Raw genomic sequence first — 15,926 nt, forward strand, 5'->3', positions numbered from 1 at the left:
TAAGATGACTGCTAAGATGTATTTGAGCCCACAATTTCCTCATTTATTCCTTGAAGGAAGAAAGAAAAGATTTCTTCAGGAACTTCTGACTTAAGAGCAATGAAGGATTTTCCCAGAAGTCCATTTCTCATTGGCCCGAATTGGGTTGTATGCCCATTTCTCATTGGTTCAAACTGGGTCACGTGCCCAGTCACTGACATGGAGGACAGGATTTCCCTAAACTAATCAGGCCTCCCCCCTACAACTGGAAGCAGAGTCAGCACCCATAAACACCTGAATTGGTAGTGTGGGAGAGTGTAGTGGGAGTTCTGTTAGGAAACAGAAGGAAGTCAACGATTGGGTACACTGTGTCTAATTTAAGTCCATGACTTTAAAAGTGAGCTTTTTTTGCTACGAAAATAATGTAGGCTTATTTTTTTTTTTTTTTTTTTTTGAGACGGAGTCTTCCGCTGACACCCAAGCTGGAGTGCAATGGCGAGATCTCCGCTCACTGCAACTCTGCCTCCCAGGTTCAAACGATTCTCCTGCCTCAGCCTCCCGAGTAGCTGGGATTACAGACGCCCACCACCAAGCCCAGATATATTTTGTATTTTTAGTAGAGACAGGGTTTCACCATGTTGGCCAGGCTGGTCTCAAACTCCTGACCTCGTGATCTGCCCGCCTTGGCTTTCCAATGTAGGCTTAATTTTTAATTTTCAGAGAATATTTGTAGCTGAAAAGAAGAAAGTAATTAATGAAATGATATGGCATGCTTTTAAACAATAAATATTATATTCTACATACTGCAGACACATTACAGCATAATGGTTAAACATACAGACTTTGCTATCAACCTCCTGGTTCGTCTTTTTACTGTCTGTGTGTCCTCCTTGGGTAAAGTACATAGCTTTTCTCCACCTCAACTTCTTTCTCTCTGTAATGGGAACGATCTGTACAAATTGCTCCAGCACTAAGCCTCTCGTTCAGGGGTCAGCAAACTACAGCTTGGAGACCAGACATGCAGGCAACCTATTTTTGTAAATAAAGTTTTGTTGGAATCCATTTATGTATTATCTATGATTGTTTTCACACTACAATGGTAAAGTTAAGTAGTTCCAACAGAGGTCTTAGAGCTCACAAAACCAAAAACATTTAATAGATGGCCATTTGCAGAAAAGGTTTGCAACCTCTAGGTTAATACATAAGATCTTTATTTTCTTGCCAAAATCTAACATGTCATAATTCTGTGGTCATTGAGTGACTGGAGATTTGCCAGAGAAAGGCAATTATCTACAGAGCCAACATGAAAGCAAGAGATGCTTCTTTATCACTTAAAAAAAAAAATGAAAATCTGTGAATGTTGTTCTAGGTTTCGCGGCGTGCCTTAAACGTCAAAATCAGGGCTGCTAAGTGACGGCACGCCCTGCAACCCGGCTTGGGAGGCTGAGCCTGAGGACTGTCTCAAACCTGCATTCAACCCAAAGCAACACAAATATCTCGCCCCCACATGGAATTACCACCAATACCACTTACTAATACTACTACCAAGAAAGAAGAAGAAAGGAAGAAGGAGAAAGGAAGAAAAGAGAAGAAGAAGAAGAAGAAGAAGAAGAAGAAGAAGAAGAAGAAGAAGAAGAAGAAGAAGAAGAAGAAGAAGAAGGAGGGAGGAGGAGGAGGAGGAGTGGAGGAGGAGGAGGTGGAGGAGGAGGAGGAGGAGGAGGAGGAGGAGGGAGGAGGGAGAAGAGGGAGAAGAGGGGAGAAGAGGAGAGGGTGGAGGGAGGGGCGGAGGGAGAAGAAGGAGAAGGAGCAATGGAGAAGAAGAAGAAGAAGAAGCAGCAGCCAGGTTCTGTGTGGGTGGCGACTCAGGGGAAAATAGCCTAGAAGGAGGTGGGATTGCTTGAGTCAGGAGTGCTGGGCTGGGCCAGTGAGTCATGATTATACCACTACACTCCAGCCTGGGCGATAGAGAGAGACCCTATCTCAAAAACATTTTTTTAAATTTTTTTTTTTAAGTCAAACTATCTACCTGAACTGACCAGAGATCTTGAAATTTGTGACGTAGGATTTCCCTTCAACTCTGGGATGTTGGAACTGGAAACTTGAGTGAGAGTGAATTTGTTCAGACTCGTAGCTGGTGGATAGAAGTCATAGCTCTCAGCAGAAGACTGAAGAGGAAATAAAAGAGAGCCAATAATAAATTGCTGTGAATATTTCTTTTGAAAAGCAAAGAAAAAAGTATTGCCACCTGTGTGCACTGAATGGACAGTGGTGTTGATATGTAGACAAGGGATCCTGTCAGGGAATCCCTGGAGAGAGAAGAGTCTGAGACTAACACTGCCCAGCAGCCCCAAGTCTGAGTTGTGGAAAAGCCCTCAGTAAAAGGAAAAACTCATTGGAATGAGTTGGTGGTGATACTTTTGTGCAGGAACGTTGTCCTCGCAGGATGAGTGGTTTTAATCCTGAATTTAAAAATCTTTAAAATCTAAATTAGTCAAAATTTTTTCATAAAATAATGTTTTAATTAAAGATTTAGTTTTAGGTCAAGTGCACAGTGTCTTTCTTTAAAAATATTTAGATGTGACCATCAACTATCAAGAATGTTTCTAGAATGAAATATATTCAGCAGTGCCATGTGGGGATCAGGAGCACAGGCTCACCAATCAGTTGCCTGGTTTCAATTCCTGGCTACTATTCACTCCTTAAAGTCCTAAGCCTTGTTTTCCTTATTTATAGAGTAAGATTAACAAAAGTACTAACTTTATAGAACTTTGATGAGACTTAAAATAATCCATGTAAAGTGCTTAGTCCAGAATCTAATATCACACACTCCATAAACACTAGCCATTTTAATGTATTAACACATAGAAATGAATTGTAGAAAACATTTCGGCAACAAACTATACAATAATATATTTTTGTAATATATCGAGTTCTTATCTTTCAATTTTTATATTCCTGACTTGTTTTTTGAACAGCAAAGGTTAAGGTAGACACAGAAAAATCCCTCATTGGGGTCTTCAAATTTAGAAGGTTAGCTCAGGGGTCATCTTCATAGACATTATATTAGTTAAGATCCAGGTCAACTTGCTAATGAAACAAAGTCCTTGAAAATACAGTGATGAAAAAGGGAAAAGTGTTTTTATCTCTAGCACACCCACCCAGAGGTGAGCAGCCCAGCTCTAGCGAGGCAGCTGTACTCCATGAGGCCCTCCAGGGCCTGAGTTCCACTTGTCTTGCATCTCCACCATGGTCTACACAGGTTGTATGGTTGAAGCTCGCCGGCATCTTCTTGCAGCAAGTTATTACCTTTTTAAATGCTGAGACCTAGAACATGACCCCTACAACCACCTCATTGCTGAGGTCTTATCACAGTGCCACTCACAGTTGAAAAAGAGGATAGAAAAAATGACTCTTACTAGGTTGCCATATGCCCAACTAAAATTCTATGTATTCTCAAAAGTGGGAAGGGAAGAATGGACAGTGGAATCAATCAGCAGTCTTCCACGGCGATTGTCATGGCAACTATTGTTTTGTTGACTCTAGACACTATTGATTTTAAGACACATAGTCATTTTATGTGCCACTAAGTAAGGGAAACCATGTTGTTTAAACTGGGACACATTGCTCTCTTATCAGCTCAGTTGTAGGACACCTTCCAATTAAGAGATGTTAAAATGTAGAAAACCAATGTGTCTTGGTATAAAAGAAATACAGGATTGTGAAGACTTTGGAAAAGAAAGTGACCAAAGGCATTCATTTTGCAGTCTACTTTTGTGTGTGTATCTTTTCTTGGAGCAAAGATAGGCAGAAGATATCAAGCTTTGGTTGATCTATTGAATTTACTGTTTAGAATCTGTGATTGACAAGGTACTATCGGTGTGCATATGCTCTAAGTCAAATTCCTGTGATTACTGGTAGAGAGACTTTGGCTCAAAGCTTTGGAGAACATTTGCCTAGATTTTCATTCAATCTGGGCCAAATGTGGTGTTGTACAAATAGACCACAGGGACCTTGTCGTTAGTCGCCAGCATTTCTGTTTAATAGGAGCAGAGAAACCGAGGACAACACGAAGGAGTAGATATAGCCAGGGCACTTGACTTCTTGCTTCAGCACTCAGTCGTTACACAACCAGTTGTTGAACATCAGGCACTTTGCTTGGTGTGACAATGCACTCCCTGCCTCTACTCCCTGGACCTCTATCCTAGAACCTGCACAACAGCATTCCCCTGCGGGTCTGGAGGCAGAATTTGGGAGCCATCAGTTCTATCTGAGGCTAGGAAAGGCCTCCCAGGGGAGGTAAAATCAGGACTGAGGAGGTCAAAGAGCCCTCCATGCAGAGGTAAGAGACTGACAAGCGCAGGAAACTGGAGCTGTGGTCACAGCAGGGGATCGTCTTTGATGCTTCCACGTGTTAGACTGGAGGCGGGGTGTGAGGATCAGGGGGTGTCCTCTCCAGCTTCGCTTTTTTCAGTGTCTTGTACGTGGTTGGCCAATAGCAGTATTTGCTGAATTGAATTGAAAAGACCAACTTTTTGAATGGCCAGATAGAGATGAGCTGAATTTTTCTGGATCAAAAAGATACCAGATTACAATAAATGGACAAAAGCAAAATAATACATTTGGTGCTTGCTCTCAAACTTAACATTGCTCTATTTTGTTTGTGAAAGTCAGATTTGAGGATTTAGTTTATAAAGAAACCCTGAATTGGTTGGATCCCACTTGCTTCACCCACCCTGACTCTCGTTTCCCCCAATTTAATAAATGTGCATGTGTATTTTACTTTAGAACACACAGACCAGTGTAACATAAAGTACTGAAATTATCCTAAGAACAGATTCTCAGTGCAGCAATCCTATCTTTGTGAATTTGAGGTGTTCTAAATGCCAGAGCAGAAGTGTTTTAATTCTCAGGTTTTAACATATTATGAAAGCCCCTAGTCACTTCAGTAAGATCATTTGATTCTGGTTAATGACAAGTCTATGCTATGCAGGTGTTTTTTTGTTTGTTTGCTTTTGTTGTTGTTGTTGTTTTTGCTGTCTATTGCTACTGAAATCTGCTTTTCTTATATAGATCTCTGTTACAGATGAGGAAGTTAGTAATCCATCCTTTTTAGATCTGGTGAGAACTCCCCAAATGAGGAAATGCACACTTATTCTTATGTTTGCTTGGTAAGTTTGACTTTTGATGGATTTAAAAGCTTGTGTTAAATTTACAACACATCCCTTCCTTCAAATCAGCTGGAAGTTATCTCTTACTTGCTCTCTGGTGTCTTTCAATGTTGCTACAGGTTCACAAGCGCAGTGGTGTATCAAGGACTTGTCATGCGCCTGGGAATTATAGGAGGCAACCTCTATATAGACTTTTTCATCTCGGGAGTGGTGGAACTGCCAGGAGCTCTCTTGATCTTACTAACCATTGAGCGCCTTGGACGACGCCTCCCCTTTGCAGCAAGCAATATAGTGGCGGGGGTGGCATGCCTTGTCACTGCATTCTTACCAGAAGGTAATCTTACCCCACATCTGCTTTGCGGCCAAAGGACTTGAAAACACCTAAATCCACAATCAAGTATAGGGAGCCACTTGTTCTTAGGAAATGTGCAATCGAATCACAGTCTTGGCATCAGGCAAGCTTTCATGATATCCCTCCATTTTTTGCTTAATCAGTGTAAAAACTTTGGAGATAAGAGATTGATTCTGTAGATGATTCTCTTTTCTCAATCGTTAGGATCATTCATGAATGAAACAGATATTGTGCCCGATCTAGCTGATAGTGATGTGGTTTCTGTTAATCATCTTTATGTGACTTACTTTTGCGATATCTCTGATGTTGTTTAACTTACATCCTGAGCCTCTGCCATGCTGCTGGCACCATGCTAAACACTGAGGTTATACTAGAAGAAGAAAGCAGTTCTTGACTTCGAATGGTTCACAATCTATTAAGGGATACAGATACTTTAATACTGTCACAATTCTTATTGTCGTGAATTATTTGCAAGATTTAGAAACTAATTAAATTATTTACAAGATTTAGAAATATAAAAAATAGATTGGGGAGGAGTGATCAATCCAGAAGGGGATCCAAGAAAAGTTTTCCAGCAGTGGGAACTAAACATATGTGAAGACTCAAATGTGCCAGATATCAGGGGGAGAGAGGACGGATGTTTCCAAACTAGAGAAGAGTTTCTGGAAGTATGAAACACCTTTGTGCATTCGGGAACTGAGGGTTCATTGCTGTGACTGGAATCCAGGCAACGAGCCTGAGAGATGATCTGTCACCAGCATGATGGCCCTGCACGTGGTCCTGTGAGCTTTCAGAGGAGGAGTGAGCTTGGTGTAACTGCAGCAGTTTAGAGATGGCTATGAGCAAGGGAAGATGCTGAGAGCAGGAGTTACAATTGGGGCAGTCAGACCTAGATGAGAGAGGGTCATTTAATTTCAGAGATGTTGCAGAGTTAAATTTCGCAGGGCTCCATCCCGGTAGATGGGGTGCAGGCCAGAAGGAAGCAGAGGGTGCCGTGACTCCTGATGTGTGGTGAGCAGCACCCAGAAGACCCTTACCCTAGAGCACACCAGGGACTGGAAAGGAGGGCTTCACGTGCCGGGGAAAGTGTGAAGTATAGAGCACACCAGGGACTGGGAAGAGGAGGGCTTCACGTGCTGGCGAAAGTGTGAAGTATAGAGCACACCAGGGACTGGAAAGGAGGGCTTCACGTGCCGGGGAAAGTGTGAAGTATAGAGCACACCAGGGACTGGGAAGAGGAGGGCTTCACGTGCTGGCGAATGTGCGAAGTAGAGCAAGTTCATCATTTCCCTCTTGCAGGAGGGGCAAAGTGGGGATTACAGAGAAAGCTGGATTCTCCAGGCGACTTTTGTGTCTGCACAAGAAAGCTGTCTTTCTTTAAGAATCCTCTGAGGACCAGCCAAGAAATGGATAATATAGTGGGAGTCAGACTAGTCAGACATTTACAGATGAGTTTATTAATTAAATGAAGGTTTATGATTTATTGAAACACCAGGTAGACCCTATTTGAATAAAATTATGGGAATGCCAATATTCGGAACACACACACACACACACACACATACACACACACACACATACACATACACACACACACACACATACACAATGTGCAAGTCCCCTGACATGTTGGAATGTTTGATGATAAACAGCAACCACCTATTTACATCTCTCTTGTTTTTCCTGAGTGCATTCGCTTCCCAGGGCTGCTGTAGTAAGTACCACAAACTCAGCGGCTTGAAACAACAGACATTTATGCTCTCAGGGGTGTGGAGGCTGGGAGTCTAGAATCAAGGCATCCAGGGGTGCTTATGTCCAGAGGTTCTGAGGGAGGGTCTCTTCATGCCTCTCTCTGGCAATCCTTGAAGCTCCTTGGCATCACTCCTCTCTCTGCCTCCGTATTCACAGGACATTCTCTTCTCTGCTTGTGTCGCCTTGACTAATGACATCTGCAAAGACCTTATTTCCAAATGTGGTAGCCTTGAGGTTCCAGGTAGACATGAATTTTGGGAGATACTATTCAATCAGCTACATGGAGTTAACATATTCTAAGAGTTGGAGGATCTGTACAATAGCTACCTCTTAATACATGTCTATTCACTATCGACTCATTGCCAGCCACTGAACTAGGAGGGGGATGGAGAGGTGAACAAAATAGACACAATTCCTGCCCTCAAAATTGTATAATTTAAGAAGAATGAAACATCGCAAACATTGGAGATGTTACTCTTCTATTTTACTTTGGTACTTTGGATGTAACATAAAGCTGTAGCTCCCTGAGATGAAGTCTTCTGTTCTCATCGTATGTGGACTAGGAATGAATGAAATATTCGTTGTATATGAAATTAGCGATGCAGAGAGAAAGATGCATGACGTAAGTGTGTCTCATTTCATGATCTATATATACTTTACTCTAGAAGATTTCTGTGGTCCTAGATTGATTGGTATGACTTTCATGTCTGTTGCATTCAGAATGACCCCAGAAAGCATTCAAGGCTGTGTGTCCAAATCAAGATAGAAGTAACTAGTCAGATAGTCATAAAACTATTTTGTAGAGAATACTTTCATATACTGGAAAATATAGCACCAAGAAGAGACTGTTCTCCCTTGTCTAACCAGTTTTATTTTATAGATATAATTTCCTGATTGAAGCTTTAGAATTGTTCTCAGCAAGACTGAAAACGAATTGCTCTTATTCTAGACACATTTTATTTTTGCCTTCTGCAGACTTGGCTGCTTTTATAGTCCTATGTCAGTCATGACTGACTGGCAAGAATAAATTTCAAATCCCTAAACTGAGTTCCAAATATTAACAGAGGATACTCCCTTGAGTATTTCCAATCTAAAGACCCATTGGACTTGATTCCAACCACTGGGTACTTAGCACGAGAAAGGCTTTTCTGCTCAGTCATTCCTGACGTCAGCAGTAGGTCGCCAGCCCCTGGGGAGAATACAGATGAGCTTTTGGAGAAACCAGCTCTAAAATTGTCTCACAGCAAACACTTTAATCAGCTTTCCCTCCATTCAACCCAACTTTTCATGGTCTAAAGAATGGAAATCTGGAAGAAGAAATAGTATTTCTGGCTGTATTCTTATTTCAGACTCACTGCTTCTAGTCCAAATTTCTGAATGCTCATTAATGTCTGGAAAATAAAGACCTTTCTTTATCCATATCTGTCTGCCATCTTTAATTTGAGTTTATTTAGGATGGCCACAAACCTAGCATTTCGGGTAAGTCGTCTTCTTGAACTGGGAAACTTGCCTTCCACTTTTATTTTTCTTTAAGTGAAAAGTGAGTTCATGTATCTTAATTTAGACATTTCTACTAGAATTTCTCACTAAACTTTATTTCAGAACTCAGAGTAGATTATCCATTCAGAGGACATATAAAGTTTTGTTTAAGTCCTTTATCCTTTCTTCAGTAATTGAGGTATTATTCCCAATAATCTCTAGTAGCTTGACCAAATCCACATTCAGAAGAAAACATTTTCTTTGTTCTCATATAACTCTGTGGAAGACAATTTTAGTTTCAGTACTCATTTTTAAATTGCCCTGTGGTTTTTGTCATTGCTGCCAAAAGATGTCTATGGCCACCTCAAAATGAATTTAGCTTATTACTGGAATCAAGAATTTTTGTGTGCATATATATTTATTCATACTTCCTAGTAGTTTTCTTTTCATTTTTTAGTTAATGAACCATGCAATGCCTTAGCAACTTCTCTTTGGTTACATATTTCAACAAAATCTCTGTTCCAGTATAGTTTGGTACTGGACTCTACTGCTTGGAAAAGAGTTGGGAGTCTTTCAGATTAAGGTCAACGTGCAGGACAGACCACATCTCCACAAGTGGGGCAATTTGGTGTTTTCTGAATGTTTTACTGAATTGACTGGCTATTTATCTGAGTTAACCACATATGTTTATCATGGTAGGAGTGTGTGTGTGTGTGTGTGTGTGTGTGTTTTAATTTGGTCTCTTGGTTTTTGTTTGGATTTTTCCATGAAACAGACCTCGCTTCAGTTATAAACCCACATTGCCCTTGAATTTGTCAGTGGGACTCAATTTTAGAGCAATCCTGATTCAGTGAAAAGAAACCTACAATGAAAGAACCCAACCTGGATAGTGAAGCTGTTTCCTAGGTAGCAGGCGGCCTTCTCTGCAGTCTGGGAGTGGCAGGAGATGGTCCCATTGGGCTGGCACCCAGGGAATCTGAGGCTTTGTTCCTTCTTTCCCCTCCCAGTACCACATGCTCATTGAAAGATGGAGTGGAATGCATTTCCTAGTCTCCAACCCCCTTTTCTTGGCCTTCATAAAGAAGCAAAGCCTAAACAACACGTGTTGACAAACCTTCTGCTCCCAGACAGTGGCCTACCACATCAGCACAATCCTGGCCTCCTCACTGCCTGATGTAACTGTTAACATGACACCTACAAGGGTTCTCATGTGGGAAAAACATGAAGTGCACCAGGATGTCCTCGGCCAGTTCGCAGTCAAATATGCAAACTCCAGACTCCCAGAAATGGTTTGGATTCTTGAGTCATTTTTTCCTTATGCTTGCCCTCCTGGGCAATTGTTTGATTTAACAAATTTTAGCTTTTTTTTTTTTTTTTTGACCTGGCTATTCTCTAGAGAGAACACACAGAAGTCTACTGAGCTTGATTCTCTTCTTTCATCCTCCTCATTCATGCCTCTCTTTCTACTAAAAAATTATATATTCAGGAAGGTTCAATAATTCCCCTGGAAAACAAGAGGATGATTTAGTGCTAAATGAACATATGTGTGGGCATAAAGGGAAAATGAAAGGTGCATGAACACTGGACATGCTTCGTTTTGCTTGGGAGAGCGGATATGGTCTTGTTCATGCAGGGCATATGTCCTTAGTACCATATCTCCTAGGATGGGAAGACATCAATTGCACAACTTCTAGGAAAGCTGGAGCAGTGGCTTTTTAGAGAAAAAATGGTTAACTTCTCTGCCCTTAAAACATAAAAGAAAGAAAATATTCAGTAGAGAATGTTTGGCATTTCCCACTAGTTTCTAGGGAGGAAAGGAAAATTTCTTCATACAACCAAAGCAGTCCTAAAACAGTTCATTTTAAAATGGGTGAACCAATTAGCATTGATGAATGTGGCTCCTTCTGGATGGTTTCTTGAGGGAAGTAGTACAATGGGGGATGAGGAAGACAATGAGTGACATTTGCCTTAGTGGTTACACACAGAATAGATGTCCCCTTCCAAAGATCCTGGTCCTCAAAGCTTGCTCTACTCTAGAAACCAAGGTCAGCTCACGTGAGGAGCTCCCCTGGTGTGCTGGGAACGGCTATTCCTTGTGTCATCACCACAAGGTAAGCACAGAAAGGACAGCTGGGCACCAGCAGCGGGAACGTGGTGGCTCAAAGGCATGACTGGAAACTACCTCCTGGACAAAAGGCCAGTGTGCTCCATCCAGCTGTCTAGGAGGTCATTGCCTGGAACAGTGTTCCAATGTAGTGGCTGCTCATGCTCCACAAACGGCCCTTGAATTGTATTTCCTATAATCCAACCTGCTCCGAAAGGCATCTAGTGCTCTAAAATATTAGCTATCATCTAGTTTCATTGTTGTTGCAATTTGGTTACATTAGTAGAAGGTTCTATCATTTGTGCTTAAAATTGGCAAAGACTTCAGACTGGAGGCCACAAAGTCAAATACCTTTTGTTGTTCTGTAAAATGTTAATGAAATCAGACCCCTGACTCCTCCCTTCCAAACTTTCTGTGTTTGCAGGAATACCATTGTTGAGGACCACAGTGGCTACACTGGGAAGACTAGGGATAACCATGGCCTTTGAAATTGTTTATTTGGTAAATTCAGAATTGTACCCAACAACATTACGGTAATTCTACAAACATTGTGGTTTCTCCTAAGTAACTCTGTAGACCAGTGTTTTAAGTTGATTTAGTTAAAAACTATGAAATAGTTTCCTTAGCTCAGTGATACATTAGCCTGGGCTGAATCCAGCCAGTAAAGAAGATATGCTTTGAGTTATCACTGCTTTCTGCATTGCTGCCTGCTGCATTTTGTGATAGAAGTACTTTTCATATTAATATCTTCACACACTGTTACGGTTTCGAGGAAAGGCACTTGACTTGGAACCAGAAGACCTCTAGGTGCCCTTGCTTAGACTGTGGGTTAAATCTTCATCCATCAGCGTCACCTGCCACAAGACTATGGCCTTTGACTGCATTACATGCATTGGTGCAGTGGTGAGCAGCTGATTATGAAGGGCGAAAGGAAACAGTGTGCACGGATTAGTGCAAATCGACCTCCTCTGCTGGGGAAGCATTCCGTGGGCACACTTTGCCCTCATATGAGGAAACCAAAGTGGCACCAAGTGACCCAGAGCAGGCAGGGCAGTGAGTTGCCAATGGATAACACCCTCCACCCACGCTGGAGACGTCCTCACTAGCCTCACTGGGAAATGTGCAGAATGGAAATGTTTTGCTTAGAGTTCACGAGAGTAGTTGTTTCCAAAGTTAGAAAATGCAAAGTATCATCACACTTCCTTTGGTTTTTTAACATGTCTGAATATGTTATCTTGAAGTCATTTGTTGAAATAGTTTTCATTTAAAATTACTTTTCATTCAACAGAAATTTCGGAGTTTCGCTCTGTTCAGGTCTGTGTGATTTTGGGGGAATCATAGCCCCGTTTCTCCTCTTTCGGCTAGCAGCCGTGTGGCTAGAACTACCTCTGATCATCTTTGGTAAGAACTCATTTGCTATTCTTAAGAGCTTTCATCTACATTCCTTGTATTAAAAGAAACCTATAATAATTATTAGGTTCGATAATGATAACGATAGTCATTTATCTTACTATAATAACTATTTCATTGATAGTTATGATATTAATTTCATCTTATTATAACTATTTCAGTTTTGAGGAGCCAATTCAGTTATAATGAATGGTTTTAATTTACTTTATATTAAAAGGTGCTGATAAATGACATTCAATTAGCATTCTTTGGGTTCTGAGTTAAATGCTATGAAACTCTTATGGTATTAGAGAACATAACCAATAATTTTCAGGGGACTAAATTAAATATTCAATATGTTTAAAAATGAGGGCCAGGTGCAGTGGCTCACGCCTGTAAGACCAAAGTGGGAGGATTGCTTGGGCTTAGGAGTTCAAGACCAGCATGGGCAACATAGCAAGACTGCCTCGACACAAATGTAAAAATTAGCTAGGCGTGGTGATCCATGGGTGCCTGTAGTCCCAGCTACTCAAGATGCTGAGGCAGTAGGATCAAGGCTGCAGTGAGCTATGGTCACGCCATTGCACTCCAGCCTGGGCAACAGAGTGAGAACCTATCTCTAAAATAAGTAAATAATAAAAAAATAACAAAAATAAGCCTAATGACTAATTGTATTTCTGGTGTTCTCTGTCTATTGATATCATATCTCCATTGGCTTTGATGCTAAAAATCCATCCAGAGGGAGCAGGGGACATGGAATCTCAGGCACACGTTCCATCACCTCCTCTAGATTCCTTGAGTGCACCTCTCCTCCTACCTCCAGCTTCCATAGGACTTGTGAAGGGACAGAATCACAGTCTAGGAGGGAGCTTAGGGAATTCAGTGTCCCACTTCTCCAGGGCTGCTCCAACTGTCCTGCCTGGGTTTCACACACTTCCCCTGTGCCCTCCTCTGCAGTAAAGGATATGGGTTGGCCCCTTTCTCCCCCAACCCTTTCTCTACCTCCACTTCCTTACTTCCGGTAGAGAATATTTTTCATTTATTGTTCAGCAGTTGAAATTTGAATGAAAATACTGAGTCCATGCGGACAGACCTTCTGATTTATGCAAAAGTCCTTTGACAGTGTGAGGGACAGAGAGTCAGCTTCTACCACTTGACACCAGTGACCTCAATACAGGATCGCCCCAAATTATTGTATGTGAGTTGGTCATCAAGCTGAGTGTTAATTCTGTGGTCAGCATGAAAAAGCAGAAAGTGCCACTGTCCAGCAAAGACAGAGTAGTCCAGGAGACATGACACATGACCTTCAGGACTGCAGCCCAGAGCCCGGTGGCAGGCAGGCAGGGCCTGAGACTACTAGGCAGACAGCCGAATTTCTAAAAACTCAGTGACAGCAGAATGTGATAACTGCTGAGACCCTGAAAGCAGAAGCTCCTATGAGAATAGGTCACAGGGACCCTTGGCCCCTGAGAGTAGGGGAGCAGGTCAGGGAGGAAGGAAACAATGTCTAGGCCGAGAGGGGCTGGCTGTGCTCCAGGCAGTGGAAAGTTCAGAGCAAGAGGACACCGCATCCTTAAGCACCTGGTGCTAGAGGATGGATTGCAGGTGTGAGCTGGACCTTAAGAAAGGCAGCGCCAGGGCAGGGCAGGAACTGGATCTGGAAGGGCCTCAAGGACATGCCAAGGCTTTGCTCTTTATACATACAGCAGTGGGAAGTGACTGGACAGTTTCACCCTGAGGTGGACAGAGCTGGCCTTGCATTGTAGAAACAGATACATAAATGGGTTGGAAGGACCCCCAGCATCATCCCTCTGATGGTAGATATGCAAGTGGGTTGGAGAGATGATGTTGGGGGTGACAATTCAAGGACATCATCATCAGGAGATCACAGTGGCTTTTAATAAGGGGGTGGCAATGGGAATGGAGAGGATGGAAAGATTGAGTAAGTATCTTAGAAGCCAGCTGGGCAAGATGGGACCACTGATGGACACAGGGAGAGGGCATGGTGAGCTGGGAGGCCCAGGTGCCTGGGGAGACACAGGTGGCACAGGCACTGGAGCAGCAAGGTTGGGGGTCTGCAGGGTGATGGGGCTCTGTGTCAGCTGTTCACAGTTTGAGGCACCTGGAAGAGTTCAAGTGGAAACAGAAACCAGCAGGCTCAACACTGCTAAGCTCAGGAGGGAAGTATGGCCTCAGGATGAAGAGCTGGAAGCCACCTGGCAGTAGAGACTGGTTGAAGCTGAGGGAGTGGCCCAGGCCCCCCAGAAAATCAGGACAGAGCAGAGGAAAGCAGAGGCCTAGTACAGAGACCTGAGGGGTGGCAAAGTGACAGACCTAGGCAGAAGGAGAGGAGGTGGCCAAGGAAGTGGAAACCAGGTGAGAAGCCCAAGGCAGGAGGGCATGAGACCAGGTCCACCCTAAGGACTCAAAGTAGCACATGTGGATCTGGTGGCCAGCGAGAAGCAGAAGGAACCTGACTGGAGAAGAGCCAGGGAGGATATAGGCTGAGTCCAGGGGAGGGTAGGCAGAGGCAGGACCTGGAGCATGGTGCTATGCTAGTGCTGGCACCTCCCACTCATCAGGGCCAACTGCTACCATATTAGTTCATTTGCCACTGCTAGAAATAACTGCCACTACTTTTGTAATTTACAAAAGAAAGAGATTTAATTGGCTCACAGTTTCACATGGCCGGGGAGGCCTCAGGAAACTTACAATCATGGTGGAAGGGGAAGCAGGCACGTCCTACATCGCAGCAGGTGAGAGAAGAGCAAGGAAAATTATCACTTATAAATCCATCAGATCTCATGGGAACTCACTCACTATCACAAGAACAGCATGGAGGAACCTCCCCCACGATCCAGTCACCTCCCACCAGGTTCCTCCCTCAACATGTGGAGTTTACAATTCGAGATGAGATTTGGTTGGAGACACAGATTCAAACCATATCAGCTACATTTTCAAGAATTTTGTAAGTCAGTCGTCAAGCACGGATATATCAAAAAGTAAAGAATATGAAATATATGAGAAACAGAGGCAATAAATGCCCAACACTCATCAGTTCCTAATTCACCTACTACATCTTCAGTATTATTTGTGCTCCTTAGATTGTGTCTGCTGCATCTTTATGGTGGAAGCACCACTGATGGAGCTCCTGCATCTCTTCCCAGTAGCACAGTCAGGGATGTTGTGTCAGCAGCCGGAAGGGCCCACAGTGGGAGCATTTACACCATGCACATTAGCAGATGCTGCCAATCAGGGCTTGATTGCCCAAAGAAGGTTGTTAGGCATTTACCAGCACACCACTAGGATACAAAGAAGTAGAGAAAATAGGGGAGGGCGGCTTTTTTTTAATTCTACCATTTATTATTATTTAAATTTGTTTTACATTTTTGAGGTATTCTTTTAGACATTATCTAGTCTTACTTTTTTTTTTTAAATATACTTTAAGTTCTAGGGTACATGTGCACAACGTGCAGGTTTGTTACATATGTATACATGTGCCATGTTGGTATGCTGCACCCATTAACTCATCATTTACATTAGGTATATTTCTTAATGCTATCCCTCCCCCCTCCCCCCTCTGCACAATAGGCCCCGATGTGTGATGTTCCCCTTCCTGTGTCCAAGTGATCTCATTGTTCAATTCCCACCTATGAGTGAGAACATGTGATGTTTGGTTTTCTGTTCTTGCGGTAGTTTGCTG

General features: G+C 42.6%; 1 protein-coding gene and 1 long non-coding RNA gene across 2 annotated transcripts in view; one reads left to right on the plus strand and one right to left on the minus strand.

Moving 5' to 3' along the window:
- The window catches only part of SLC22A3 (solute carrier family 22 member 3), a 108,547-nt gene that overhangs the window by 86,798 nt on the left and 5,823 nt on the right, over positions 1–15,926 (plus strand). The window contains exons 6-9 of the mRNA XM_031667560.1: positions 5,050–5,147; positions 5,267–5,481; positions 11,259–11,367; positions 12,123–12,235. Of these exons, the coding sequence (XP_031523420.1) occupies positions 5,050–5,147; positions 5,267–5,481; positions 11,259–11,367; positions 12,123–12,235 (535 nt within the window). The remainder of the gene's footprint in view (positions 1–5,049; positions 5,148–5,266; positions 5,482–11,258; positions 11,368–12,122; positions 12,236–15,926) is intronic.
- LOC116275391 lies at positions 828–3,225 on the minus strand. Its single transcript, XR_004184472.1, has 3 exons — positions 3,138–3,225; positions 2,016–2,144; positions 828–913 (listed from the first exon to the last, which is right to left on the minus strand). It is a non-coding gene; the product is annotated as an uncharacterized LOC116275391 (long non-coding RNA).

This window comes from Papio anubis, chromosome 6 (genome assembly GCF_008728515.1).
Source record: "Papio anubis isolate 15944 chromosome 6, Panubis1.0, whole genome shotgun sequence".
In the NCBI taxonomy this organism is placed as follows: domain Eukaryota; kingdom Metazoa; phylum Chordata; class Mammalia; order Primates; family Cercopithecidae; genus Papio; species Papio anubis.